This window comes from Camelus ferus, chromosome 4 (genome assembly GCF_009834535.1).
Source record: "Camelus ferus isolate YT-003-E chromosome 4, BCGSAC_Cfer_1.0, whole genome shotgun sequence".
Classification (NCBI taxonomy): Eukaryota; Metazoa; Chordata; class Mammalia; order Artiodactyla; family Camelidae; genus Camelus; species Camelus ferus.
In genome coordinates, this window is record NC_045699.1 from 73,176,729 (window position 1) to 73,204,286 (window position 27,558).

Below are 27,558 nucleotides of genomic sequence, written 5' to 3' on the forward strand. Positions count from 1 at the left end.
TAAGGCAATGTTAGAAAACTTTAAATACAGGATCAAGATCCAATCGGTAAGGCATCACAAATCGTAAAAACTAACTTGGGCTGCGTTCAGCAGAGCGAGTAGGCAATCCGAGCAAGCAGCGGCCTCGTGAGAGCGGGAGGTGGTGGCTGCGCGGCAGGAGGGGCCCCTCAGCCCCTCCGCCCCGGGCAGGCCGGGCGGTGCGCGGCCCCGGCTGCAGCCGCGACTCTGGGACAGGTCAGCGTGAGGTAACTGGTCTGAGAGCCCGCTCTGGCCGGCCCCGGCCCCCTAGCTGGGCAGACGAGCTGCCGGGCCGGGCAGCGGGGCCCTGTGGGCTCCGGGTGGCTTCCCCGAGGACCGCCGTCCCCACCGTGAGCCGCCCCCGGGGATCACCCCAGAGCTGCTGCAGTCTGAGCCGATGTTCTGACTAGCGCCTTTCACCAGCAACGGCGGCCGCAGCCGCCCCTTAATACTGCCTTATCCTTTGGGTTTGGGGCTTTTCTGAACGGTTTTTGCTGTACCTATCACGTACCGCAGCGCAGGGCGGCAACGCGGAGGCCGCGGGTGCGGTTTTAACCCGGTGCTGATGTTGGGCTGGGCCGTCCCAGATCATTTAGTAGTTTTAGCTAAAAACGTAAACTTTTAAAGAAAAAATAAGAGGGAGACTGCTTTGAATGATACACAGATGTATCTGCTCACAGTACAGCTTGAAGGTCCCCCGCCCCCAAAAAGAAACAAAAATAGGACTGAGAGGCCACAGCCAACCAAGCTGCTCGCCCCGAGAAGCCGAGGCCCCGCCGGGGGAGGGGGCGCTGCCCGCGGGCCGGGGCTCCGAGTGGTCAGGGACCAGCTGTGGGGCCAGAGCCGGGCTGGCCATCAGTTATCAGGTGTCTGTGAATAAAGTTCTCAAAACATCTGTGCCTTTACCAAGGGAGGGAAGGGGAGAGGATACATAAATGCTGGCGGTTAGGTCGAATCCACCCGAACCATCCTTGGCAGCCACGGTCCTCGCAGACGGGGGCTGTCACCACTCCTTCTTCTTCTCGTCCATGGACACGCCCCCAGGACCCAGGGCCACCACCAGCAGCAAGCCTCCGATCACCGACATGGTCTGGAAGAAGTCGTACTTCAGGAAGTCGTGCATGGGCTTGTAGACGGGAATGGTCCAGAAGGCGTTGAAGTACACGTTGATGGCGAACAGCCAGACCACAAGCGTCAAGGCGGCCAGCTTGGTTTTAAAACCGATGGCCACTAAGATCATCAGAGCTGTGCCCACGATGTTCTGGAGAATCTGCACAGGTTGAAAGGTGAGAAATGAACATAAACGTGAGGAAGACGAGACGTTACCTCGTTTTATAAAACTCCACTGACGTCTCTGTGCCAGGATGGGGGAACTCAGGAGCGGCTGAAAGACAGCATTACCAGAGGGGGATAAAAATAGCGCCTACTGAGTGAGGGACGGCAGATACAGCAACGCTCTGAGTGGAGACGGGCCTGAGGAAAAGCAAAAGGTCTCCACTTAACAGGTGAGCCTGTTACCAGGACCCACTCAAGTCCAGCTGTAACCACGCTGCCCAGTGCTTCTCGGAACTGACCTCGCCCCTCCCTCCGCGGGGGGCCCCTCCTCGGGACCTCGCCAGCCAGTCACTATAAAGACCTGCTCGATAAGCCCCGGGGAGACGAGGACCGAGCCTTCAACTCTGCAGCCCCAACACCTGGCATGCAAGAAGCACACGGCAGCGAGGAGGGGAAGAAAAACATGAGTCTGTGTAAGGAACCTTCGTCAACGGGCTGGAGGGCCAGCGCACTGGGCACCGGGGCCCATCGGTGAGGTCAGGGAGAGTCGGGACTTAATCTGTTGGAAAGGCAGCTTCTGGGCACACGAGAGCTTGACGGTGAGTGTCCTGTTGCCTTTATTAGGGTTGTTCCAGGGGCCCCGCAGGGAAGAGCGGGGGACAGCTGCCCTTCTGGAAGGACGGGGACCAGACCCTGTGAGCCAGCAGCAACACTCACCGAGAAGAAGCTGGCGTCAAAGTGGAGGAGGGTCATGAACATCAAGACGAGCAGGACCCTGCCTCCGAGCTGCATGTACTGGCGGGGGGAGCTCTCGCGCATGGTGGGGACGCCCGCAAACATGCTCTTCCCTTCAGAACGGGACTCCGCCAGGAGCAGCAGCAAGCCTCCTCCCAGGGCCAGGTTCCTGAGGAACAGAAACGCCACGCTCGTCGCTAAGGCTCACCAGGCCCTGCGGGTGCCCGTCGGACCCGATCGGGAGACCCCGGCAGGAGCACGGACTCCACTCCAGTTACACCCACAGACAGGCAGGAACGCCTCTCATGAAAGGTGAGCCGCTCAGCAGGGACGGGCAACCAGAACATCCTCAGGCCTGGGCCCGATCTGGGCTCTCCTGACCGGCTGCGTCCCGGTGGGCAAGTGTGTCTCCCTCGGGCCCTCCTCCCCACCTCATGAGATATTGGGTCGAGAGGGACGACTTGTTTCTCACTCGTGTTCTGGGGGCTCTGGGTAGGGGAGGAAAAGGCTTCACCAACTATGACTCTTAAGAAGAACAGTTTAGACCCAAAGAAATTTCTTCCAGCCAACAGTTACTGCATGGGGATGTGAGGGCAGCACACGAGGCTCACCACCCAGAGCGCACCTACCTCATCAAAAACTTCAGGTCCCAGAGGATGCTGTAGGCGACGGTCTGAGGGGAACAGAGAGGGGAGACCTGAGTCTCAGCCGTTTTCAAACAGATCTGTGTTTCTACAGAATTAACAGCAGCAGACAATTCTGATCTAAGTGAGGATGTGAACACAAGCCACAAAACCCTCTCAGAACACCGGCAGCTTCAGGCTCAGCAGCGTGGCTCAGGCTTCCCAGGGCGTGCTGGCGGCCCCAGCCCTGCCTGACAGGCACCTGCTTCCTCAGGGCCGGGCCCAGTGGTTCTGGAGACCAGGCGGCACTGAGATGCCCATCTGGAGTAAACGTGTGTTAAACATTTCATCTGGGTAGCTAAGTGTTCTTCTTTATGAAGTAAAATGATAAGACAGCGTCCTAGCTTCGTGATTTGTCCCCTTGTCACAGGAAACCCAGGAAAGTGGCAAAAGGAGGATCCCCAGAGCTCGGCCCCTTCCCGGGCGCTCGGCCCTCTGGCTCTCCTGAGCTTATATGGGGGAAAATCTAGCAGTTTCTCAGAAGAGAAAAGGAGGTCCAGGGAGACTCAGAGGGGCTGAAAGGGGAGTGGCCCGAGCCCCCCCCCCCCCCCAGTGCTCTACGCAGAGCAGGAAGGGCGAGACACGGCCGTGCCGTCTACCTGCAGCGCTATGATTCCGAAGAGCCCGAAGCAGGCGTACTGCACGAAGTTCCTGCTCAGCACCAGGATGCAGCCCGCTGGAAGGAGAGGGGGCGTCAGGGGCTGAGGCCACTGCCTGGTCCTCTGGTGCAGCGTGGCCCAACTGCCTACCCGAGCTCAAGGCAACTTCTGGGAGGATTCAGGGCAGGCACAACCCTCACACAGGCCTTTGCTTATCAAAACCAATGGTCTGGAAAGTGGCTCCCCTGCTACAGGGGGCGTCTGTGCATCGGCAGCTCTGCTCGGACAGCTTCCAGGATAGGCTGGGAAGCACAAGTCCCTCAGCTTGGCTTTTGACCGCCCTGGCTCCTCGCTGGCCCATCCAGGTCACAGGTCTCCAGCACCGCCTGCTCCGGGCCCTTAAACTCGTGCTTCTGCAGAAGCGTCAAAGCAATGAGGCCAGGACTGACACGGAGCACCCACCAAATGCTGGCAGGACCAACTCCCGGGCCGGGCCTGCCGCCCTGGAGAGGAGGGGGCGAGCGGGGCGCAGACGACCGCCCAGGAGACCCTCGCGTTCCCCAGCCCCCACGCTGCAGAGCTACTCACTCAGCTGCCCGAGCAGGTTGAGGAGCACGAAGGAGGAGGCCAGCAGGTAGCCACAGCTCCAGGTGCTGTCGATGTAGTCACGCTGCTCGCTCCACTGGAACCACATGCGGATGCCGTCCTCCAGGAAGGTGCTGATCAGGCAGAGGCGCGCCACGTGCGGCAGGTACTGCTTGGTGACGCGCAGGAACTGCGGGGCCGCACACACACAAGGGTGAGAGGCCGCGGGAGGGACACCAGACCCCGGCGAGGCGCTCCCAGCACTGCCCTGCGGGTCTGGACGTGGGCTGACCTGAGCCTCTGTCCCAGAGATGACGGAGCCGGAAGGCAACGCCATGGGCCCTTCCCTGACCTCTGTCATCAGCAGACGGGTGTAGGTGACAACTACAGCTGTCACACGTGGAACTGCCACAGGACACGGCTTCTCTCAGTCAAGGGCATAGGCAAATGAGAACCGCTGAACGACAGGCTGGACGGGCCCTCAGGGCTGACCCGGTCCAGCGCCTTTGCACCAAGGCCCGACGGCACCTGCAGCAGCTCAGCCTCTGCAGGGGGCGTCCCGCCCTGAAAGCCCCTGCCCAACGGCGCCATGAGCAGCCCTGCTCCGACTGTGACACCAAAAATCCCCCAGACATGGCCACGTGTCTCCCGGGGGAAAAAACTGCCCCTGCACCCTTAAGCACAATCTCTCATTTTACAGAGCTACACTGACCAGATGTTGCCGTGCTGAGGCTTGGCCTGGCCTACTGGTCACCCACGGCTGAGCCCTTGACCTCCCAGCCACCCCAGCACCACCCAGAGCCCCTCCAGACAGAAGGGGTTCCACTTAGGTGACAGCGGGCTCCAGGCCTAGAGGCCACATGGCATCACGGTCGACCACACGATGAGCTCCTAAGCGTCGCTCATCCAAAGTCTCCGGCCCGACAGCCCCCAAGGCAGAGGTCGCAGCCAGACCCAGGCTGAGTGCTCAGCACAACAAGGAAATGTGAAGTGGGGGTGGCTGAGGCTCCAAAGCGCTGGGTTCTTTGAAGAGCCTGTGTGGCCCAAAGCAAATCAAACACCAGGGACGGCTTCAACAGCGATGACGTTCATGTGTGTAAAATCACCCAAATGTCGCAGTGACGTTCATGTGTGTAAAATCGCCCAAATGTCAGAGACAGCAGGCCGCCTGCCATTTACGACGGATGATTAGGAAACAGACGCGCCAGTCATGACCAAGGCACCACGTCACCCAGGTGAACCACACGTACTTTCTCTTACCAAGCGTTCGGAGCTGACGGACAAAGGGAAAGAAATCCTATGACACATGATAACACAGCAGGAACTCAGCAGAAAGATCAGGGACCCACCCACATGAGTGACATGTCAGGAGCCAGAGTCTAAAGGGCATCGGTGAGTCTGACCCTTTAGAGGGACAGCCAAGCGAATGTCACAGCCCCCCAAGGCTGATTAAACCTGTTGTTGGAATAAATGAAGGTGTACATAAGAGCATGTCTTAATTTTCAGCGTTTTGAAAGGCTGCTTGAAGTCCTAGAAAGTGCTAAAGCTGTGGAACGCAGTTAACGAGACTCTGGGTGTTTAGAGCCACCGTTAGCCGGTCAGCTCTGGCCAGATCAGCACAGAGAAGCCTCCCCTCCCCCTGCGATCTGGGCCACAGCAGCCTGGCCGGCCTGGAGGAGGGGAGGAGAGAGATGTTACAAGGCAGGTGTCCCTTCTCTTCAACTCCTGGAGCCCGAGCCCCAGGCTGTCAATTCTGCTATCTGTCCGTCCCTTGACCCCCATGGATGCAGTGCCAGAGTCACAGTGAGACAGACACCCAGACAGTGAACCACGCAGGACCGGGGGAGGAAGTACAGGCTGAGACTGAAGCCCCGGGTTCTGATCCTGGCTCTGACACCCACCAGCCAGTGCACCGCGTACTGGGGACAGGCCGAGCTCCTCTGGGGGCAGGGGTCTCTGCTATCCTACAAAGTGGGGACAGCTGGATTAACGGTTGCAAAGATTCTTTCCAACTTTAATAGTAGAGAAAGAAAGGAGAAAGAACCTTTTTTTTTTTTTTTTTTTTTAAAAGAGGCCCCAATACCCCTATATGAAGCCTGGGGTCCCCGCAGAGAAGAATCTCAGGACAGACGTACTGGGCGCAAGCACAGCAGGTCAGGAGGTGTGGGGCCAGCAGGCGCCACACACGCTCCCATTTCTGCCTCATGGCCTGAATGCTTTTGAAATGCCCAGCAACAGTGCGGTCACCCACTCCCTCAGGAGACAAAGGGCACCTTCGCGGCTCCGATGCCATGGCCCTCGTGCCAAGGCCCAGCAACGACACAGACCTCAGCTCAGTATCGAAACCGGGGAGCATCAGCGGCGAGGCAGGCAGAACCCCACGGACGGGCGGGGGCCTGACTCGCCTCCGCCGTACCCGCGCCTCCTGGGCGGCACAGGCACTTGCCCCCGCACCGCAGCCCCCACGACCCAGGCGGCGTTTAAAGCCTCCGGGACGTGTCTGCCCTCTTAATTTGAGTGTCTGGGCCAAGAGGATTAAAGAGCGGCGGAGAGATTGTTCCCTTTGGGCAGGTAATTCACTCCTCCCTTCGAGTGCAGACACGCCGAGGAGACGGGCATCTCTCTACTTTGGGAAAAAAAAGCAAAACTTCAGGTATGTGTGCTCTGAACCAAGCACGTACATGCTTTCCAAAGTCACGTGTGGTCTAGGTTCAGGGCGGACCGTTTCGTAAGTCAGGCCAACCTAGAGCCTCTCTTAAACCAGCCACCCTCTAATGAGCACCTGTTTGGACGGAAAGAAAAAAACCAGGTTTGATAACATGAGACCAGACCCAATTTTCATCTTACTCCCTATGTGCGTTTTGGTCTCAGTGGTTCAGAGCTGGCCACTGGACCCACAATATGCTGCTTTATACAGTGTCCCAAAGCCTGTGTCCCCTCAGCACAGCAGAAAGCCCCTGAGGCCGGCACCAGCAGCACCTGAGCGCTGAGAGCAGTCAGCTGGCCGGTGCTCGTGCTGAGCCGGCATCTGGAGGCCGGGTGCCGCCTGCTGACCGTGCCCACCGGGTCACCCGTGGCCGTGCTCTCAGGAGAGGACGATGACAGGAGGGCGGGGGGCAGACACTGAGCAGGCAGAGCCTGCAGGAGGAGGGATGACCGTCTGTCACCCGGTGGGCAGTGGTGGGGGGAGGCCTTTCCCAGGAATCTCTAAAGCCCTCACAAGCAAGCATGGTGTACAGTTCACAAGCAGCTGAGTGACTTAAATACAGAGAGCTGAGGTCTGCTTCCAGGGAGTTACTATTTTAGAAGATAGAAGGGGATTTAAGAAAAGGAGCTACACCTGATCCAAGACATGACTCTGGGAACACAGTGACCACGTCACACAGCCACCTGCAGCTTCCACAAAACACTGGGAAACCTGCCTTCTCTTGGTATTCAGGACAAAAGGGACTGAGGAGAGCAGTCTGCAGTTCTTGGCTAATGAGAATTTTGAGGCAAAAGAAGGTGGGTTGGACTTCCTTGGCCCTGAGGACTGCACATCTCAGAGGGCGAGAACTTGTGGCTGGGTGACCTCCTCACATCAGGTGAGTCAGGGCTGCTACAGAGCTCCGTGACTCACATGCAAGCGCCACCAGACCCCCGATCCCCCAGTGCTGCGGAGGTTTACACAGCACCTCAAGGTCCAGGAAGAGATGTCAACTGGCTCTAAGCTGGCAGATAGCCTGGCCTTCTTTCCTAAAATTCCACGGGCGACAAAAAGCCTTCCACAGGGGAGCAGCGCAGGCTGCACGTGACCTTCTGGGAGAAGCCGCGCAACCCACAGCCCCCCGCGTCTCCTCCCCCCCCCCAGAAGCGGTGGGGCGGCCCTCCTTAACTTCCCGTGCAAGGCCAGCAAGAGGGAAGGGTGAGCCAGCCAGCTCCTCTGCCCTCTCCCCACTCCTTTCTGGCATAAGGCAGGAAGCCCTTTGAGAGGAGATGGTAACAGAGCAAAGGAACAAGAGGAAAACATTTGCAACCCACTCACCACCGTCACTGGAACCCTACCCACAGCGACGGTCATCCACGTGCTGTTCATCCAGAGCCCTGAGACTTGGGGCTACAGATGCCAGTTCGGTGTCCTGTCAGGGCCATCCAAGCTACCAGAGGGCAGGGGGAGCTCCTGGGGGCAAGACTGCCTCTGTCCTGCCAAGACAGGTAACAATATCAAAGGCCACACTGGAGAGCAAGGCCCCATGCAGCTTATGTGTCACCTTGGTGACCAGCATCAGGCAGAAGCCACGAAGCGCTAATACTCCTGTTTACTGGTGCCAGCGTGCCAGGAAGTTACCTTCCGCAGACCGGCACGAGCACCAGCTGCAGGGCTCGGACGCGGTCTTGGACTGCTGAGTTCACGAGTCCCTGGCCCCTTCCCAGCCGGTCTCAGATGGCTTCTGAAGGCGAGCTCCCGCAGAGAGCACGCTCAGCAGTTTCTCCGGTCGGAGGACACTGTCCCTGGCTGCCCAGGGCAAGGAGCTTGATACCAAAGATGCAACTCGGGCGGAGCTGCCAGCGGCAAGAAAGCAGACCAGTCACCCCGGGCTCGCGCCTCTGCAGACCTGAAGGGAAGGTCGCAGGGAGGCCGAGCTGCGCGCGGGTTCACTTCAGCCCACCACATGCCATACGAGACCGCGCAGACCTCCCTCTCTGCATGTGAGGATGGAAACACTGTGGCCAAGCTCACACGATCCGGGGATGACACAGGAGTTTGCTCGGAGGACCTGGCCCAGTGCAGAAGGTGGGGATTACTGGCTGGCCTGCTCACTGGCAGCCCAAGCTTTCTGGCCAAATCCTGTCACTTCACTTTTGCTTTGGTTTTCTGAAGACAAGGTTAGAAGATAGATATGTCACATTATACGATCAGTGACTTTGATGACACTTCCCCAGTCCCTTCAGAGTAGATCATTTTCATTTTAGCCTGGACTGAACTCTCAGCACCTTTATTATTGGCAGCTTTTTAAAAAAAAAATCTAATTTTTATTTTTGTTTTGGGTTTTTTGGGGGGGGTAATTAGGTTAGGTTGATTTAATTATTATTATTATTCTTATTTACCAGAGGTACTGGGGATCAAACCCACGGCCTCGTGCACAGTAAGCTTGCGCTCTACCACTGAGCTATACCCGCCCCCCACTGGCAGCTTTAATACCACGTGGATAAATGGTAAAAACAAGAGCGCCACCCCAGCGTGGCCAGGTTCTGTCCATCGGAGCATCACTGCTCTGCACCCCGTCTGTCCACATCCTTCTCTCACACCAGGCCCACCGGCAGAGGAGGCTCCTACCCTCGGTTGTGAAGAGCATGTGGGGCCCAGCCCTCCTGAGTTGCCCACAAAGGGGCAAGGTGTCTGCGGACATGTGCAACCACCAAGGTGGGCTGTGCTGAAAAACCGACAGCAGGGGCCCTCACTGCCCGACAGACACAGCCTTGGTCCACTTTGTGGTTTTCGGTTTTTAGGTAGCATGCCCTCCTACGATGATGCTGCTTGGTGCTCTCCCCTTCAGCTGTCCCAGGAGAGGGACACCAGGCCTTAGAAGCATGTTGTGTGTGCCACTAGCCTTGAGGTCGGAGACTGGGTACGTCCCGGGGCTGTGGCCCCAGGCTGGTCCAGGAGCCTCAGCAGGCCTGGCCTCCCTTCTCGCAGTAACCTGATGGATGCAGGCCAACCCTGTGTGCCCCAAGGGCCTTTCCAGTTCCAAGATTCTGCTTCTTTCATTTAAAACAAACAAAATGCATGGAGAAAAAGGAAGAAAGGATTACGTAAAAAAAGAGCCTGATTTTTTTTTCAGTAGGAGAGTTTATCATTTGATAGTTGGCAGCAGCCTGATTGGCGACATTTTATCTAGATTTGGTTATGAAAGTCACTTGCAAAACCAGGGTTTTCCGGGCTCAAGAGTGACTGTACATAGCTGTCATGGCTCCTGTGGCCAAGAGGAGCCATCTTCTTTGGCAGTTACTACTTGGGGAAATAAAATTGGGTCACCAAAATTATGTCAATGAAAACTGACCAACAAAGCCTATTCGGTCCTTTGCAAGGGATACAATTTTACTCTCTCTCTCCCTTTTGGATTTTTTGCGAGGAATACAATTTTCAGGCTGTGTCTGTAAACACAAAATCTTGATCTCAGGAAAAACTATTTCTTCCAGCTGATGTGCTTTTTTTTTACCAGCAAACGGGTTTTAAAATACCAGCTCACAGGAAAGTGGTGCATGGAGAACCCAATGAGGCCACACTAGAGAGACATCTCCCCGCCAGGGGGGCAACAGAAATCTTGTTCACAATAACGGATCAGAAAACGCCCACTTTCTACTTTTTTAAAATCACGAACACACATGTACACACACACCTTCCAATAAGAGCAGCCTCAGAGTCTGATTAATCAAATCACCCACATAAAAATTAAACATTTAACCTCACTACTTTTAACTCTGGCAAAGCCACAAACGTGTAAGTGAGCCTGAGAAAGAATGGTAGCTGGGCCAGATGCAGGGATAAGGCTGTTAATCTGTATAAATAACGGGATACTTTTAGAAGTAAAAAGCACACAACTCAATAATCACCACCACATTGTTTTGGTCAAGCTTAACCAAAAGGGAGGGTGGAAGCTCTGTCCTCTCCGTTTCCAGGATCTGGTTCTGTCCACTCAGTTTCTGAACACCTTTAACAATGACTCAACCGCCTGTTTCACGGGCTCCCCTGTTGCTTAGATGCCACCTGCACACTCTTCGAAGGGGGAAAACGGGAGGTTAGGCCTCCCCTCCTCCTAGGTGTGTGCACGGACAGATACCCATTCATTTCAGTCCCAGGGCAGAGTCCGAACAGGGAGGGAAAATGCAGCGAGGTCAAAGGGACCCCACGAATCCAACACATCTGGGAAAGAGAAGAGACAAAGTGCTGTGGCTTTCGGCAGTGGGGGTGCATACCAGGGAATCCCCTTTCCTCTGGGAGGACCCCCAGGCCTCCAGTCTGACCAACCCCTGGTCAGGATCAGCTCCCCACCCCGCCCCCTAACAGTGTCCAGTAAAAGGAAAAGCGTGCAGCGACCACCCAACAGTGCAGAATGGAGAGGATGCTCCCCAAGCATCCCCAGGCCTCGGGCTGCCTCCTCAGGAGGCGAAGGCAGCCACTCACACCCCTCCTCTCCTGGGATGGCCCCGGAGGGCTGGGGAAGATGGACCCACCGAGCTGGGTGCCGAGGCACGGGCCCGGGAACACATCCGGAGCCCCTGGTGGGGAGGCGGCGCAAGGGCAGGCAGGGCCCGGAGGCCGGTTTTGGGGGTGTCCCAGGCCAGGACGGGCGACGAGCCCAGGAGGGAGTGCCCTGGCTGGGGGAGGGGGCGCGATCCCTCCGGCGGGTCGGGAGGCGTGAGGGCACGGCCCAGGCCTCGGGCGGCCCTGCGGGCCGGGGCCGGCTCCGGGGGCGGCCGGGGGCTCGGGCCGGGCCCAGGAAGCGCAGGCGGGCCGGGCGGGGGCCAGGGGATCCAGGAGAGGGGGCCGAGGGGGCCGGGGGTGGGGGGCCGGGCGGGAGGCCCGGGGGAGGGGCCCGCCGAGCCCGCAGGCCGCACCTGGTCGGCGAAGTCCTCGGCCGTGCCCATCAGGTCGTTCTGGCCCATGGCGGCGGCGGGAGGCTCGGCTCGCTCTCTCGCTCGCTCCCTCGGCGCCCGCGCCCGCTGCGGCCTCCACAGGAAGTGCCCGGCGGCCGGCCTCGCTCGGCGTCCGCGGCTCCAGCGGCTGCCACGTAGGCCAAGCCTTAAAGGGGCCGCGCCGCGGGGCCCGCCCCGGCCGCGCCTTAAAGGGGCCGCGCGCCGCCCGCCGCGCTCAGGCCCCGCCCCCACGCTCGAGGCTCCGCCCGCCGCGCTCCGGCCCGGCGGTCCCTGTGAGGTGCCCGGCCCTGGGGCCCGCCTGCGACAGGGACGCGAGGGCGCCCCAGCGGACACCGTTCGGGCAGGGTGGGTCCCCAGGCGAGGCAAGCGCCCGGGGCTGAGGGGCGCCCCGGGTGGGGGATGGGCGCACACCGGACGCGGTCCCGACTGAGCATGCTCAGTCGCGGGTCCGACTGCGGCGCGGGCTAGCGGTGCCCCCAGCGCCCCGCGGAGGGAGAGGGAGGCCGGAGTCTCCCCTCAAGACGCACTATGGAGAAGTACCAGGTGCCGAGTTGTCCCCTGGCGGGGAGGCGGGCGCGAGTCCAGGGCTCGGACCTCCTGCCGCCCCCGGCCCCCGCGGGTTTAACGGCCATAGCGGCCATGCCGACCCCCGGGAGCCGGAGACCTGTGTTGCGGCCAGCGTCTGCCTCGAGCTCACAGGGTGCCCTCGGGTACCTCCGGGAGATGACCTCCTGGGTGCCCTTTGCCTCTCCCGGCTTTGGTTTCCCGCTTCTCCAGTGATGGGTGAAGTTAAGGCCTCTCCAGTCTGAAAATCCCGGGGTGGAAGACAACCCCATGCTCTTCACCCATGGGTCTATGTGCGTATGGACGCCCGCCAACGTCCGGAATTCATAATCAGGAGCCCCCAGACTCCCGAAACACCCTGTCAGTGGTCCCCAGTTGGCGGACTTAGGCCTTTTCCAGAGCCTGTGAAAATGTTTCGGACCTGAAAATTTCACAAAATGAAAGGAAATCTGCAAAATAAAATGAATGAATGTTTAACTAAATGCTTGGAGACATAATATGTCAACTTTATAAAATGTTAGATTCAGTCCTCTTAAAAAATGAATTAATTTGAAACTAATTTGTGAGTTAGGTTCTAACTTTGTGAGCATTCCCTGTGTGTGGGAGGAGACGTCAGGGAGTCAGCCAGTGGTCAAGCAGATGAGTTTCTGGTGGCCAGAGAATTTTAAAAGCAGAGCTACTTTTTCGGGGGGTTGGGGGAGACTTGATCTGATATGTGTGCATTTTACACTTTAATTTGCCACCTGAGAGTATGTGCACGCTTCCACGAGCACATGCTGCCCAGGACGTCATTGGTTATTCCCTGAGCAGGATTCAGGCTGCCCACAGGGGTCAGATCACAGAAACCTAAACCATTTCTGGACTCTGAGAGTCCCTAGACTCGAGGTTCCAGCCCCCACACCCCCTCCTCTGCATCCTCAGATGAAGGTAATCCTCAAGTACCCTTGGCCTCCTTGCGCAGAGTCCAGTCGTGGCAGCCGTCTCTCTGCAGATTTGGCTGGATGCGCGGGCTCTGGAGTCAGACCCTGGGGTTCCAGTCCAGTCCAGGCCATCTCAGTTGCTCCTGCTGTAGCCTCAGACACGGACCTAGCTCCTCGTGCCTCAGTATCCTCTGTGTAAGCATGGAGACAGCAGTAGTGCTGCCTGCAAGGCTGGCTGTAGAGGGCTTGGCACGTGCCAGGCACACACGTGGCTGTGACGATGATTATATCAGTTATGCACCAGTTTCTTTCTTGTTTGGATGCCCAGCTTGGAGGTGGATACTGGAAATTGGGATCAAGCGGGCTGGAGGGAGTGAAAACACCCTCTGCCCCAGAGGTGTTGGCTCCCAGATGCCCACTGGTCCTCACCACAGACTGGAGAAGGGGCATGGGGTGGTGGAAAGCTCCAGAATCGTCCTCAAAGAGATGGGCTCGGGTTCTGCCTTCACAGGGCTCCCCAGCCTTCCGGGCTGTTTCCTTTGTCTGCAAAACGAAGCACAGACGCTCGCTCTGCCAGCACACCGGGGAAGTGAGGAGGGCCAGAAGAGATATTGGAGGTAGGCATGCTTTAGAAAGTGGAAAGATGTGTACATTTCCCGAAAGCTTCTCTCTCTCTCGCCGGTAGATTTTAGACTGGCTGAAACCTGGGGCCTTGGGGGTCAACCTGGTGGTGGAGGAGACAGAAACCAAAGTAAAGCACGTGATAAAGCAGGTAAGAGGCCCTGCTGATGGCACCCCACTGGGGCTGGTTCCCCAAACATATATGTATCATCCCCATGTTGGAGAAGGGCTTCCGATGCGACAGCCGGATTCCTCTCTGCCAGCAGTGGGGGTGGCGTGAGACTCCTCAGGCTTCCCCGAACACTTGACTCTCGCCTTGATGGAGGGAGAAGGCAGGCTCGTTTTCACTCCCACAACAACCATGGCCATTTATTCAGCACTGGGCCCGCTGTCATCATCATCTCATTTAGTCTTCTACCAGCTCAGCAAGCGGGAGCCATGACCCAGCTTTATAGCCAAAGACAGGGAGGCTGGCGGTGGGGGCAGGGACTTGCCCAGGGTTGCACAGATTTAAGGGCAGGACCAACCCTGGGCCCTTCTTCCACCTCCTCACCAGCGCTGGGGCAGCAGGATGGAGTGCAGACCTGTGGGGGGGCAGCCCTTGGCATGTGTGGTCCATATGAATGGAGGGTCTAGGGGAGGGCTGCCTTGAAAGAGTCCTGGCACCTCTCGTGGTCCACGGCGATGGCCAGGGTACAACGGGATGGGGCTGACTACGCAGGTGGGAGAGCCTTGCTGGTGGCCACTGCTGGAGTCCTTCAGCTCAGCCAGGCCCCTCAGTTCAGCAGCCTCATCCCCGAGGCAGCCAGGCCTGTAGTCCCTACCGGCCTCCTGCTCCGCTGTCGGCCAGCTATGGGGTCGCCCCGTTATCTCAAGGGCCAGCAGGGCAGGACGGCCTGCTGCCTTTGCAATCAAGGGGCTTTTTAAAAAGTCAGTCCATCTTTCTAAACAGAACAGGGGTGAGGTGCAAGAAGGCAGTTGTATGTCCTTTCAGGGTTTGGTAAGCATTTCTAAACTTCTTGGTTTTCACACGAATGCTGTCAAGCTGGGTAATGTGCTTTTCCTCGCTCAGGGTGTTGCAGATGCCACTCATGCGGCTGACATACCCTCCTCCTCTTGCAGCCCTGGTGGCCGCAGGGGCCCCCCCGACCCATGCCCATCCCCTCCTGTGAGATAAGCCCTTAGCTTGTTCTGGATTTTTCACACCATATGAGCAACTCTGTTAAACAACCTTATGGTTAATTTTTTTGAAGATCCATGATTTACTTGGGATAAATTCCTAGGGATGGGATTTCTAGGTCAAAAGAGGTGATCATTTTAAGGCTTTCAGTATGTTTTGGCCAAAATGACTTAAGCACGAGCCCGTAGAACAGAAGGAAGGGATGCACCGTGCCATTGCGTCTGAGGGCTTTACATGGATCTGGGACTCACCCACTAACTGCATTTTTCAACTTCAATCACCTCAGTTACAAATTCTTCATTTGTAAGTTTTCTGAGCAAAAGTTCTGGGTAAGGATCTGGTTGGATGTGGTGATACCGTGTACCCACAGCCTTTGCCACCAAGTGTGTTGCAAAGCTCGGTGCTGCTCTGACCACCACGTTCTCTCTTCCTTTTCACGTGTTTCCCACCACCCATACTCAGTGACTGGGCAATCGTACCAGTTCGGATGAGGAATGCAGTGGTGAGGCTGACACCTGGCCAGCCAGAGCAGGGCTGTGTGACTCTGCGGATGATGTATTGTTTTCTTCTCTGCTTTCAAGATGGTCTGAGAATCAATCCTCTAATGATTCCTTTGAACTTATGTGATGCTATCCTAAACTTATCCTTGCAACAGGAGCAAACATGTCCTCGTTGCTCAAAGAACTTTTTTTTTTTTGGTGGGAGGAGGTAATAAGGTTTGTTTATTACTTATTTATTCTTAGAGGAGGCACTGGGGATTGAACCCAAGCCCTCATGCATGCTAAGCATGTGCTCTACCACTTGAGCTATACCTTCCCCCCTCAAAAGTATTTTTGGATCCCTCCATTAGGAACATCTCCAGGCCCCATCTGGTGCCATAGGATAGGGCATGAATGATAGGAACCTGGCACCTCTGGTAAATAATGATGGTGATGATGGTGGTGATGGTGATGATGGTGGTGGTGATGATGGTGGTGGTGATGGTGATAATGGTGGTGGTGATGGTCGTGGTGATGTTCATGATGATGGTGATGGTGGTGGTGATGCTGGTGGTGGTGATGGTAGTGATGGTGATGCTGCTGCTGCTGATGGTGGTGATGGTGGTGATGGTAGTGATGGTGATGGTGGTGATGGTGATGATGGTGGTGATGGTGGTGATGGTGATGGTGGTGGTGACAATGATGACGCTGGTGGTGATGATGACAGGGGTGGTCTACTGCATGTTTACTGAGCTAGTGCTCTTGTGTCCCTGCAGGTGGAGTGCATTGATGAGCATCAGGCCAATGAGGCCCTGGAGGAGGTAACTCTCTGGGTGGTTCCCTCTCTAGAGGACATGATGCAGGACACGCAGAGACCATTCTGTACCCGCCTGCAGAGTGATGGGTGGAAGCCTGGTGGAGGCATGGAGGGTCAGGACCGGTTCTTGCGCTGTGCTGTGAAGTCAGAAGCCCCCAGGTCATGAAGGGAGTCTGTGCCCCAAACACTCATGTCTAAATCCAGGTGCTGACAACAGAATATATGCTGTCAGAGAAGGTACCCTTTGAATGTTGGCGAGGTCTCCCTGGGCTAATCTGCCAATAACCATCTTTTAAAGGATTTTTTTCCCTTCAATTATAGCAGTGTGCATTACAATAGAAAATTAGGGAAATAGAGAATTGTTTAACAAAGAAACTGTAAGCTCTTCGCCTTCCTTAAATCCCCCAGTCAGAACCGACAGCAGCATCCTCATTTAGAGCAGTAGCAAGACCAACTCTATGCACTCTGATTTGCTAGGCGACGGCTCTGAGTCATTTTTTCTTTGATTTTCTTGGATTTCACATGAAGTTAAATGTCTCCCTTCCTATCAAATGGTGCCTGGTGCATCTTTTTTCTGGAATCACCAGTTTTTGAGCTTTGCCAGCAAACAGCTATTGGGTCTGCAGCGTGTCTGATGGCTGGTGATGGACCCCAGCCACATTCATGAGAGAAAGAACATGCGGGGCCGTCCCGGAGCCCCCATGTCCGTCCACGCCAGATGAACTCCTCGTACACCCCACCTGCCATCACAGGCAGTTGTCCATCTGGCTCTTGGTTGTGAAAGTAGCCATTTCTGCTGCCTAATTGTGCTTGTTCTCAAAGCAGTTGGAGCTGAGGGTGGGGGCACGGGGACCTCAAGTGCACACACCCAGGAGGCCAGGCAGCCTGAGCGCATCAGTATCCCCCCTCCCTCTGGCCACGCCGCCTTCCCCAGCCAACCCTGACGGTGCTCATTTCCTGTGTGCCAGGCACTCTGCCTGCATCCGCTCACCCGGGCCTCACGACGCCCCTCTGAAGCAGATACCAACCACGGTTACCGCCATTTTCAGATGAGACTCAGAGAGGTTGAGGAGCCTCTCTTCAGTCACACAGCACAGCCAGCACACACTGCAGGCAGGATCTACATTGGGCCGTCCGTCTCCTAACCTCCAGGCCGCCCACCCTCCCTGAGCCCGCGCCCTGGCCCAGCTCAGAGCTGGGTGCTGGTGTTTTTGTTGGGATGTGTGACTGCAGAGCCCTAGCTGAGAGTTTCCCAAACATCTCCCTCCACTTCCTTCCTCTGCTCTCGTCCCACAGCTCATGCCGCTGCTGCAGCTTCAGCACGCCCACGTCTCCGTGTACCAGGAGCTGTTTGTCATGTGGAACAGTGAGGTGGGTCAGAGCCGGCTCCTGCGGGCTGAGCGGGCACCAGGGGCACGGAGCACCCCCCACACCACTGTAACCCCTCGAGGGCCGATGGCAGTAACTAAGTGTGGCTTCGCGCCAGCTGAGTGGGATTCAGTCCGGGCCTGGTGGCCCCCAGCCCTGCGCCCCGGGCCGTCAGTATCTGGCTTCTCGTCTTCCGTTTCGCTTGGTTTTACTGGGGGAGGTAACTAGGCTTCGTTATTTTGTTGATGGAGGCGCTGGGGGTTGAACCCAGCACGTGCACGCTAAGCACACGCTCTACCGCTGAGCTGGGCCTCCCTCTCCCCTGACTTCTCAGATTTACAAGGAGCCTGAGGCTTTCAGATTACTCCACATGGGACTGCGGTGAGGCTGGGGGAGCAAGACCAAGCTGGGCGGTGGCGCGGTGACTGGAGAAGGGGGGCCAGGGGTGACACCAGAGTCTGATCTCCACGTTAGTGTCCCCAGCTGGGGCTGACAACCGAGAGGCTGAGGAAAGCAGGAGGTTCCCCCCACAACATCCCCTCCCCTTCAGCTGGGCCCTGAGGAAGGCCTGAGAGAGGAACCCTCACCACGTGTACCCCCAGGTATTTTCTGAGCACCCTGTGCGCTCTCAAGGGGGATGCAGAGAAGCCAAGAGCACAGGTCTGGGTCTGAGTCAAAGCCCCAGACGCAGTCTGCTGGGTCTGCGGGGAGCCCATTGGGCACCGGCCCCTCACAGGGAGGAGTGGATCTCAGATGGACCCTCAGGGATGAGCAGTCCTCTCCGTGAAGGGGGCCAGGGCTCCAGGCGCGGCGGTCTGCGTGTGCAGTGGCTGGAGGCCTGACCAGCTTCAGGAAAAGTCCAAGTGGCTTTAGTTTAGATGGGGGTGGAGGTGGCTGTAGGAGGGAGAGGAGGCCAAGGTATGAGCAGAGCATCCTTGCCCCGCCCCCCCCCGCCCCAGACAGTGCGCCCACCATGGGCAGTGCCCCCACCAGCGGGCAGTTCTCCCCTCCATAAGCAGTGCTCCCCCCAGAACAGTGCCCCCTGCCCCCACGGGCAGGCTCCCATAGCTTCTGAGGGGGGTGGCCCAGCAGAGGGAGACCTGGAGCAGTGATGGCACAGAACCGTGGCATCTGGCTGAGGGGTGGGTGCCCCCCAGATCTCCTCCCTGTTCCTCTGCCTGGTGATGGAGCACCACGAGGGAAGCTTCCAGACGGTCATTGAGAAGAAGAGGGCGACCAAGACAGTCATTGACTCTAGGGTAAGACAGACTCTCTGAGACACCAGGCCTGGGGACCACCTGGACCTTCTGATGTCACAGACCCCACCGTGGGGGGCAGGGGGCAGAGGGACAGCAGGTGCCACTGGAGTCCGGTCCTTTTTTCCTGATGTTTCTGGGCGGAGTTGTTGGCATACTGTGCAGCACACAGATCTCAGGTGTACAGCTCAGTGTGGTCTGCGTGGGGATCACTCCTGTCCCCTCCCTGGATGAGGTCAGAGCGTTCCTGGAATGCAGACACTCCCAGTCAGTCCCCAGGTTTGACTTCTGCCTCCAGAGGTCCTTCTGCCCGTCCCTAAGTCCTCATAGATGGGCTCATGCAGTGTGCCATTGGCTTGTGTCTGGCTTCCCGCGTTCATGCAGATGCTTTGGGATTTACCTGCACTGAGTGTGTCAGGGAAGTGACCCTCTCCATGGCCAGGTGCCACCTGGTCCTGGGGCCACACTGCCGTCGGTGTATCCTGTCCAGCACCGTAAGCATCTGGGTGCTTTCCGGTTTGGGGCTGTTAGAAGCAGGGTGGCCGTGAACACTGCTGGGTGTGTTTTGGCGGACGTGAACGTTCATTCTCTGGGTGAGTCCCTCGCATGGAGTTGTGGGGTCACGGAGTGGGTGGGCGTGTGTCTTTAGCAGACATCCCGGTTCTCTGGGGGGTCTGACTCGGGATTGATCCATCTTGAGCTGTGAGCCTTCCAGCCCTGCATTCCGGCCCGCACCTCACTGTGTCAGTCTTTTTAACTTTAATTAAAAATCGCATTTTCCTTTCAGTTACTCTGAGTAGTCACGCTGAACACTTTTTGGCCGTTTGGATAGCTTCTCTGTGCCTGTTCAGGCCTCTTGTCCATTTAAACACTGGGCTTGTCTGTCCTTTCCCGTTGATGCGTAGGAGTTCTTTATGTATTCTAGGTCCGGTATCCAGGTGTCTTCTCCCAGTCTGTGGCTTGCAAATTCACTTTCTTTTTTGGGGAGGTGGGGGATTAGGTTTATTTATTTATTTTTAATTTTTTTTTTAATGGTGGTACTGGGGATTGAACTCAGGACCTCAAGCATGCTAAGCACACGCTCTACCACTGAGCTATTACCCTCCCCCACTACCAGTTCACTTTCTCAATGATGTTTTTTGATGAACAGAAGTTCTTAATTGTGATGAAGTCCAGTTCATCGATGTTTCTTCTGTGCTTGGTGCCTTCTGAGCTGGGGAGGAGCTGTTCCTGCCCCAGGTCATGATGATAATTTCTTCTTCTGCTGTCCTCTGAGCTGGACGCACTTTGCTTTCACATTTAGGTGTACGACACACACCGAATGAATTTTGCTGGGACGCGCCTCTGTTCGGTGGGCCTCTGGGCACTGTCTCTCTGCTGGGGGTTTCTGGGGTCGAGCGGCTCCTCTCCCAACATGGGCCTCAGAGGCAGGCTCTGGAGTGGGGTTCAAACTTTCTGTTCACAGTAGCACAAAATATTCTCAGCAACTCAGTAAGGGAGGCAGAACTACCCCAGTCAGGGGCTGGGCGTAGGGTGGGGGGTCAGTGGAAGGTGGTGTGGGAGGAAACCCAGGGTCCTGTCGGCCCAGTGCCTCTCTGACACCCCAGGATGGAATCCAGGCTTCCTAGGAACACAGTTTGAAAATCACTGCCCTGGAAACCAGGTAGATCTTGTTTCTGATACAAAATGCTTCCAGAATGTTCTCTCGCAGGGCTCTTCTCATTCTACTGAAATGGAGAGGCAAGCCCCAAGCAGGCGCTGAAGACTGCAGCATCTCTGACACCCACAAGGGGCGGGGCGGGGGCGGGGCGAGGGGCGGGGCGAGGGCAGGGCTGGGGCCCCGGGGCCCCGGGTCTCCTTCTGGAGACCGGAGTGCAGGCCTGGAAGCCAGGGCGCTGCCTGGCTGCCAGGGTCGTTCTGTCCGGAGAGCCTGGAAGCAGCCTGTAGCCGCACCTCTTGCACTGGCTCTGCGCTGTTGGCCACTCGCTTCAGCCCATCTCAAGACTCAGGCGAGGACATGCCGCCATCACCGACCTGCCTGAAACAGCAGCAGGGAGCCCCACTCCCATCCTGGCACCTCTCGCCTCCCCCCAGTGGCTGCAGAACATGCTGGGCCAGGTGTTGGACGCGCTGGAATACCTGCACCAGCTGGACATCATCCACAGGTGACCAGGTGGCCGGGCTGCCTCAGGAGAAAAGGCACCTCCAGTGGCAGCGCTGGGGCAGGCTCGAAGGAGAGAGGTGCTGCGGTCAGCGCAGCCGGGACAAGGGCGGGCCCCTTTCCAGAGCACCTCCCAGGCTTGAAGACAATGTCGCCCCCTCCACGACGCTCTCAGTGCACAGACAGTGCGGGCCGGCTCTGAAGGGCAAGGGAAGCAGCAGGTAACAGCAGCGGAGGAGGAGGTCAGGCTGCTGGCCACGCCCAGGCTGAGCTTTGGACCCGCCAGCACCACAGCTTCACGCTCTGGAACCACAGTCTGAAGGATCAGTGTATTTAAAGGAGGGAAAGCCGAGTGAACCAAACGCAGGCAGGAAGCACTCATGATTCCGCGTTCATGTCATTAGTCCTCATGAAACGGTCGACAGCCGGTCCCCAGGCTCGCGGCTGAGACCTGGAGGGAGGCGGACAGGGTGTTAGCAGAGGGACCCCAGGAGGAGCCAGGCTTTCCCTACTTGCTTTTCCTGTTTGAAATAACTGAGACTATTTATGCTTATAGGAAATGACATTGTAAAAGTGAGCTGAAAGGGAGTTTACTGAGCGGAGGGGAAGGGTGGGCTGCCGCGGTGGCACTGGGTGTGGCAGGAGCGTCAGGGTTACAGACATGGCGCTGCAGGGCGGTGGGTGTGAAGCTGTGACTCTCCGTTTCAGGAACCTCAAGCCCTCCAACATCGCCCTGGTCAGCAGCGACCACTGCAGGCTGCAGGACCTGAGCTCCAACACGCTGATGGCTGACCGCGCCAAGTGGAACATCCGTGCAGAGGAAGGTGGCTGGCGTGCTTCCGGCTGGGGGACCGTGCCGCTGGGGAGCAGGGTGGGGGGGCTGTCCACCCAAGGGGGCTGCTCCTGGATTCCAAAGGCAGTGGCCGCTCTACGTGCTGGAACAGGCAGCGTCAAACCTGCACTTGCTCACAGGACGTGCCCCCACCCCGGGTTACGTGGGCTCCAGAGAGACCCCTTGGCTGCTTGTAACTGAGCAGGAGGATGACCATGGGGGTGCACGCAGGGTCCAAAAGACACTCAGAAAATGTGAACCTTTATGGAGGGAGAAGACAGGCCTCGGAAGGAAGGAAACTGACATACATGGACAGAGGGCTGTTGGATGCCAGGCACTGGCCAGGGCTGGATCACTTCCTGAGTCTCCAAATAACCCAGGAGAAGGTGAAGGTGGGAAGTCAGGGGAGAGAAGTTCTCCTTCCTTTGAAAAGACAACAGGGCCAAGGGAGCTGGGCTTCAAGTCTATAACAGCTATCAGGGAGGGAGAGAGCAAGCCTCCAGTGGAGAACTCCAGAGTCCTGGGCTGGCAGGTACACGGCACACTGTCCTTGTGCAGAGGATGGATGGATGGGTGCTTGGGTGGATGGGTCGATGAGTGGGTAGGTGGGTGGATGGATGGGTGAATGGGTGGATGGGTCGATGAGTGGGTAGGTGGGTGGGTGGATGGATGGGTGGATAGATGGACATGCAGATAGAGGGACAGGCCAATAGGTGGGTGAATGGATGGGTGGATTGGTGGGTCAGTGGGTAAATGGATGGATACATGGATGGTTGGGTGGGTCAGTGGGTAGGTGGGTAGACAGATGGACAGGCGGATGGCTGGCTGGCTGGGTCGGTGTGGGTGGGCAGGTGGGCGGGCAGGTGAGTGGATGGGTGGATCTACTGAAGGTGTAGACGGTGGGGGTCCTTGGAGTCCACCCCTTTGCTCCTTGTTTGGGAAATGGAGGTACAGCGAGGGATGGCTGTCGGAGGCCCGTCAGGGACTGACTGAGCTGGTCTGAGGACCCTGCTCTTTTGGCTCCCAGTCTGGGGGTCCAGATTTAGAAACTAGGGCAGGGCAACCAGAACTTTGCCTTAAGCCCCCAGCATTTAGAGGAGCAAGATGTTTAAAGAGGGTACAGATTTTAGCCTTCTTGGCATGTGGCTCTTCTGACTAATTCTGCAGCCACCGTGGGACCGGGACGTGCATACAGCCGGCCTGGTGGGCTCCTGCCGAGATGGGCAGCCTCACTGGCTGAAGATCAAGGGCCAGGATCTTCCTGACCAGGGGCCTCTTCCTTTCCCCCCTCCCCTGAAAAGGGCTCATTTTCCAAGCTGCTTGCTTCCCCAGAGAACCCTGGACTCATGCATCCCCCATCTGTTCCTGCCAACAGACCCCTTTCAGAAGTCCTGGATGGCCCCCGAAACCCTCAGCTTCTCCTTCAGCCAGAAGTCTGATGTCTGGTCCCTGGGCTGCATCATCCTTGACATGGCCAGCTGCTCCTTCGTGGATGTGAGCAGCCTCTGTCTGCCTCTCCCTGCCACACACGAGCCCCACTCCCCACAGCCCCAGGGAGCTAGGCTCTGCCCACCTCGGCCCTGCTGGGCCCTGGCGTGGTGGTGGTGATGCTGATGATGATAATATTCAGATCCGCCCACACACCTCCCCCTGACGGCAGCCCTCCAGGGGACTTCACTGCCCGCTTATGGACGAGAACACCCGAGTTCAGGCGCACTACCCGCCCACGGTGGGACTCAGGTCATGCTCTGTCCCTGTTTGAGTTAAGGATGCATCCAGCCGCAGGTAATGGGAAATCTGACTAACACAGCCCTGAATACATAGAGGCTGTTGTCACCCACTGGTGCAGGCTAGTGCCTTGGTGCCTTCTGGATTCCTGCACTGCCCTGGTGGGGAGCTCTCGGCGCCGTGGAGGCCCCTGCATGGGGGACACCACCTGGGGCTGCAGATCCTGACATACAGAAGGGAAGGCAGAGAAGGAGGTGGCCAGGCCTCCGCCAGCGCCGCCAGGCCCACGAGCAGGAGTCTCCCTGGCCCCCAGGCCCACATGCGAGCACCGAGGCCCCAGCAAGGACAGCCCCCGGTGGAGTGGGCCCCACTTCCCACTCTCACCCAGACCCCCAGGCTCTTACCAGCTGGGTCTGGATCAGAGAGGGGTGAGGTGCACAACCTTCTTGGTGTGTCTGTAGAGGGAAGGTCGTCCTGCACTCCCTCCGCCCGGCGAGATGGCCACTCGCTTCTCTCCAAACCACCATTTCTACTTCACAGGAGAACCCTGGGGCTCAGGTGGCCTCTGCACGTTTCTGACGGCGGAAGCTATGTCACCTCCCCTCCAGTCCCCACAGGCTCCCCTCTGCCTGGGTCAGGCCGTCTTCGTTTGGTTGAGCTGGTGCACAAGCCAGCCTCTCTCTCCTCCCAGGCGACGGAAGCCATGCTTCTGAGGAAGTCGACGCGGAGTTCCCCCGATGGCCTGAGGGGTGTCCTGAGGACCATGGAGGAGAGGAAGGTCCCCGATGCGAAAATCTTCAATTCCCTTTTGCCTCTGATGCTCCAGACCAACCCCTCGGAGCGAATAACCATCAGGTGAGCGCAGGCTCTGGGGCCTCACTCCGCTACTCTTACCTTTCAGCGTCTTTCCATTTCAATCTGTACGTGGCCACTGGGGGTTTTAACGCCACAAAGCGCTCATCACACGTGCCCTGTCCACCCAAGGACAGTGCCTCCTGCGTCTGATAGGGAAGCCGGCCCCAGGACCAGGAAAACGTTTTAATTCTAACATACTTTAAAGTTAGAAGAACAAAATGAATCCACCCTGGGCTATGGTCGCCTTTATACCAGCACAGCTGGGAATTCTGATTTTCTGGTCTATTTCATGGAGGAAGGGCCCACGCAGGCGGAAGTGGCAGGGCCCAGCACCGTCCTCCCCGGGCCCTCCTGGGGGGGGATTGCCGGCACGGCCGCTGGACACACTGCTGACACCGGGAGAAGCGCTCCCCGACGGGTTCCCCAAGAAGGTGCATCTGGCGGCGAGGGCAGAGGTGAGGTGGCGGGCTCTCTGCTCCTCCCCAGGGACGTGATTCACATCACCTTCGTGAGCCACAACTTCCGGTCCTCCAGCACCGCCCTGGCGCTGCACGGGCCCATGGTGCCCTTGCCCATCATTGACACGCTGTTAGAGACCAACGTTGCCAGCATCTTAGGTGACGTGGGCACCTGGGGGCGGGGGTGCCAGAGGCGCCCAGGGTCCCGTGGGTGGCTCCTCACGCACCTATGGCAGAGTTCACCTCCGTGGCCGGGCCACACCGCTCCCCTCTCTGTTCCTGCCACACAGTCCTCCATGTGGCTGAATGGCCACCCACTGCCACGCCCACCACAGACGCCCTGCTTTTACTCCACACCCTGGCACACAGTGGCCCCGGGGCCCGCAGTGTCTTCCCCGCTCAGCAGCGCTGCCTGTGTGGTTGCCAGGGTGCCCAGGAGGGTGCTGCCCACAGGGCGGGAGGGGCGACCCCGGACCAGCAGGCCCGTCCCTCCTGAAGGTGAAGTGGCTCTGGGGCTCCATGTGCAGCATGACACGTGCAGGCCTGAGACCCCAGGCAGGCACAGTGCTGACTCCTCACCTCCCCAGAGGTGCACGTGACAGTCCCACCACGTGTCCCCGGCTGGGGGGCTACACCTGCAGTCTTGGGTAAACAAGGGATTGCGGTCATCTTCAAGTTCAGGGTTGGCCCCACCCTCCCGTCCCTCTGTGTCACTGGTGTGTGGGGGCTTCTCACTCTCTCCCGCACCAGTGGCTCCCTCCCACCCTCCCCTGCCACCTCTGCCCCTCTTTCTGGGGAAGGGGCACCACGAGGCCCTAGCTGCTCAGTCTCCCTGTCCCACGGTCAAGGGCTGTGGAGACAGATGGCTGGGTCCAGTCGAAGCTCATCCCCCACGAGCTGAGTGGCCTGGAGCGAGTCACCGACTCTCCCAGAGTGAGGCTGGAGCGGCAGCACACCCCTGCGGGCTCTGAGGCCGACCCCAGTTTGACTTTGGACAGGTGGCTCGGCCCGGAAATGGGGGTGATAAGAGCACTTCCTCAGGCCCGATCACTCGGATCCGTGTGGCCATGCACGTTGGCAGCCAGGCCCGTGTGGTGCCCGCCCAGGGGCCCTCAGAAGGGGCCCTGAGCTGGCTGAGGCTTGGGCAGGTGCGCCGGCAGGCGCCCCCCCATGCTGCCATGTTCCTGCAGAGGTCATGCAGAGCTTCTCCAGCCGGCCCGAAGTCCAGCACAGGGCCATGAAGAGGCTCCTGAAGATGCCCGAAAATCAGCTAGGTGGGGGCCCCACCCTCGCCTTCCTTCTCGGAGGGCCCTGGCCCCGCACTCCTGCTTTCCTGGCCAGTGCTCTGTCACTCCTGAGGCCCATGTATATTCCCACAGGGGCCCACGGTTTTGCCACCTGCTTGGAACAGGCAGCCTGGAACTCCTCCTGGGCCGCCTGTCCCCAAGCAGGGGTGTGGGCGACGGGGTGGCCTCCTTTCACGCGCTCTTCGTGGATGCTTAGTGAGACACGCCGCCCTTTCCGCCCTCCCTCTTGATGGGTGTGAGAGCATCTCTTTCCCCAGTGCCCTCCCATCAGTGAGAGTATCTTTAATTTTGGCAAAACATGGTTTCATAAAATCTCTGCACTCAACCTGCCTCACCAGCCTGAATATTACATCCATTCACTCATCCATCCATCCTTCCACAAAGGTTGCCCCGGTGGCTGGGGCAGCAGGGACTACAGAGGCCCAGTGCAGCTCCCTGGTGAGGCAGCAGAGACCTCACGTTGGCCTTTCTCTTCCTCCCCTCCTTCCCGGTGACCCCTTCTGGGGCTGGGCTGTGGCCAGGACAGAGTCCATGGGAGGGAGAGTCTGCCTTCCTGGGGAAAGTGAGGGGGGCTGCTGGGCCCCTTCCCGAGGGTGGCCTTGGCTGCCACCCCAGAGCCACACCTGCCTCGGAGCCTCGCTGGGAGACGGGTGGGCGTGGTTTGGCTTCCCTGGGGCCAGCACGTTTGTCCTTGTCATTCTCACCTCGAGGACACAGGCTGAGAGGCGGAGCAGCCGCGGGGAAGGGGCAGCGCTGGGACTGGGCCCTCGGCTGCCCGCCCCTGCCTCTCCCCCCCGCCCAGTGCCCAGCACAGGCCCGGCCCGGAGGAGAGTCGGGGCCCTGCAGATGTCCTCTCTCGGGGCAGCAACAGCGGAGGGCCCTGGAGCCAGGCAGGCTGGGCTCAAGGCGAGGGCTTTCGCCTCCCTGCCTTCCCTCGTCTGTAAAACCAGAGCACAGACAGGAGGCTCTCCCTCGTGGCGCCACTGGAACGAGATCCCCACAGCAGACGCGTGACAAGGGCTCAGCACACGCTGGCCGATCACGTCCCTGGGGTGCACGCGTGATGCCCCGTGGGCACCCAGCACAGTCTGGTTCCCTGGTTTGGTCCCTGCACCCACTCTGCACCCCGTTCCTGTGCCAAGTCTCACGTGGCCGCCTGGCCCCCCAGGTCTGCCGTGGCCAATGGAGCTGGTGGAGATGCTGGTCGGCATCATGAAGCAGCACGAGAGGGTCCCTGACGTCCAGCTGTGTGCCTGCTCCCTGCTGCTGCGCACCCTGGGCCACGGTGGGTGCTGGGCCAGCCAGGGAGACCCTCCTGGGCACAGCTGGATTCCCCCCTCCCCTCCGACTGTTGCCTTAGTATCTGACCCTCTGAACACTTTGCCCTGCGCTGTCCACCCAACCCCACCCCAGGGCACAAACGGGAGTCTAGATACTTGCGCACTGCCCACGGCCTGTCTTGGCCTGCTCTGTGGCCCC

The 27,558-nt window shown here is 58.4% G+C and overlaps 2 protein-coding genes across 9 annotated transcripts in view; one reads left to right on the forward strand and one right to left on the reverse strand.

The window, feature by feature from the left end:
- On the reverse strand, positions 1 to 11,673 carry SURF4 (surfeit 4). The gene is made up of 6 exons (XM_032478840.1): positions 11,495 to 11,673; positions 3,899 to 4,085; positions 3,311 to 3,387; positions 2,658 to 2,701; positions 2,011 to 2,197; positions 1 to 1,288 (listed from the first exon to the last, which is right to left on the reverse strand). Exons 1-6 carry the CDS (start codon positions 11,540 to 11,542, stop codon positions 1,022 to 1,024), a joined length of 810 nt encoding a protein of 269 aa, XP_032334731.1. The 5' UTR covers positions 11,543 to 11,673; the 3' UTR covers positions 1 to 1,021.
- STKLD1 (serine/threonine kinase like domain containing 1) overlaps positions 11,543 to 27,558 on the forward strand; it is a 20,774-nt gene continuing 4,758 nt past the window's right edge. Inside the window, exons 1-13 of one of the 8 annotated variants that reach the window (XM_032478824.1) lie at positions 11,543 to 11,878; positions 13,529 to 13,634; positions 13,703 to 13,789; positions 16,074 to 16,118; positions 17,411 to 17,485; positions 18,640 to 18,741; positions 20,833 to 20,903; positions 21,608 to 21,723; positions 23,107 to 23,225; positions 24,151 to 24,314; positions 24,801 to 24,931; positions 25,963 to 26,046; positions 27,248 to 27,364. In XM_032478824.1, coding sequence (XP_032334715.1) covers positions 17,414 to 17,485; positions 18,640 to 18,741; positions 20,833 to 20,903; positions 21,608 to 21,723; positions 23,107 to 23,225; positions 24,151 to 24,314; positions 24,801 to 24,931; positions 25,963 to 26,046; positions 27,248 to 27,364 — 976 coding nt within the window. In that variant the 5' untranslated portion in view covers positions 11,543 to 11,878; positions 13,529 to 13,634; positions 13,703 to 13,789; positions 16,074 to 16,118; positions 17,411 to 17,413. Of the gene's footprint in view, positions 11,879 to 13,176; positions 13,790 to 15,140; positions 15,735 to 16,073; positions 16,119 to 17,410; positions 17,486 to 17,816; positions 17,864 to 18,639; positions 18,742 to 20,832; positions 21,121 to 21,146; positions 21,473 to 21,607; positions 21,724 to 23,106; positions 23,226 to 24,150; positions 24,315 to 24,800; positions 24,932 to 25,962; positions 26,047 to 27,247; positions 27,365 to 27,558 lie in introns of those variants that run through there. The other 7 variants (XM_032478822.1, XM_032478825.1, XM_032478827.1 and 4 more) reach the window with 7 other exon arrangements.

Bases quoted from the DNA above. Each gene is read 5' to 3' on its own strand.
- SURF4 (XM_032478840.1), bottom strand. From the start codon at position 11,542: ATGGGCCAGAACGACCTGATGGGCACGGCCGAGGACTTCGCCGACCAG. The intron at 3,388-3,898 runs GTGAGTAGCTCT...CTCTCCTTCCAG, and splicing joins CAACCTGCTCGGGCAGCTGA to CGGGCTGCATCCTGGTGCTG. The intron at 1,289-2,010 runs GTGAGTGTTGCT...CAACCTGTGCAG, and splicing joins TTGACGCCAGCTTCTTCTCG to ATTCTCCAGAACATCGTGGG.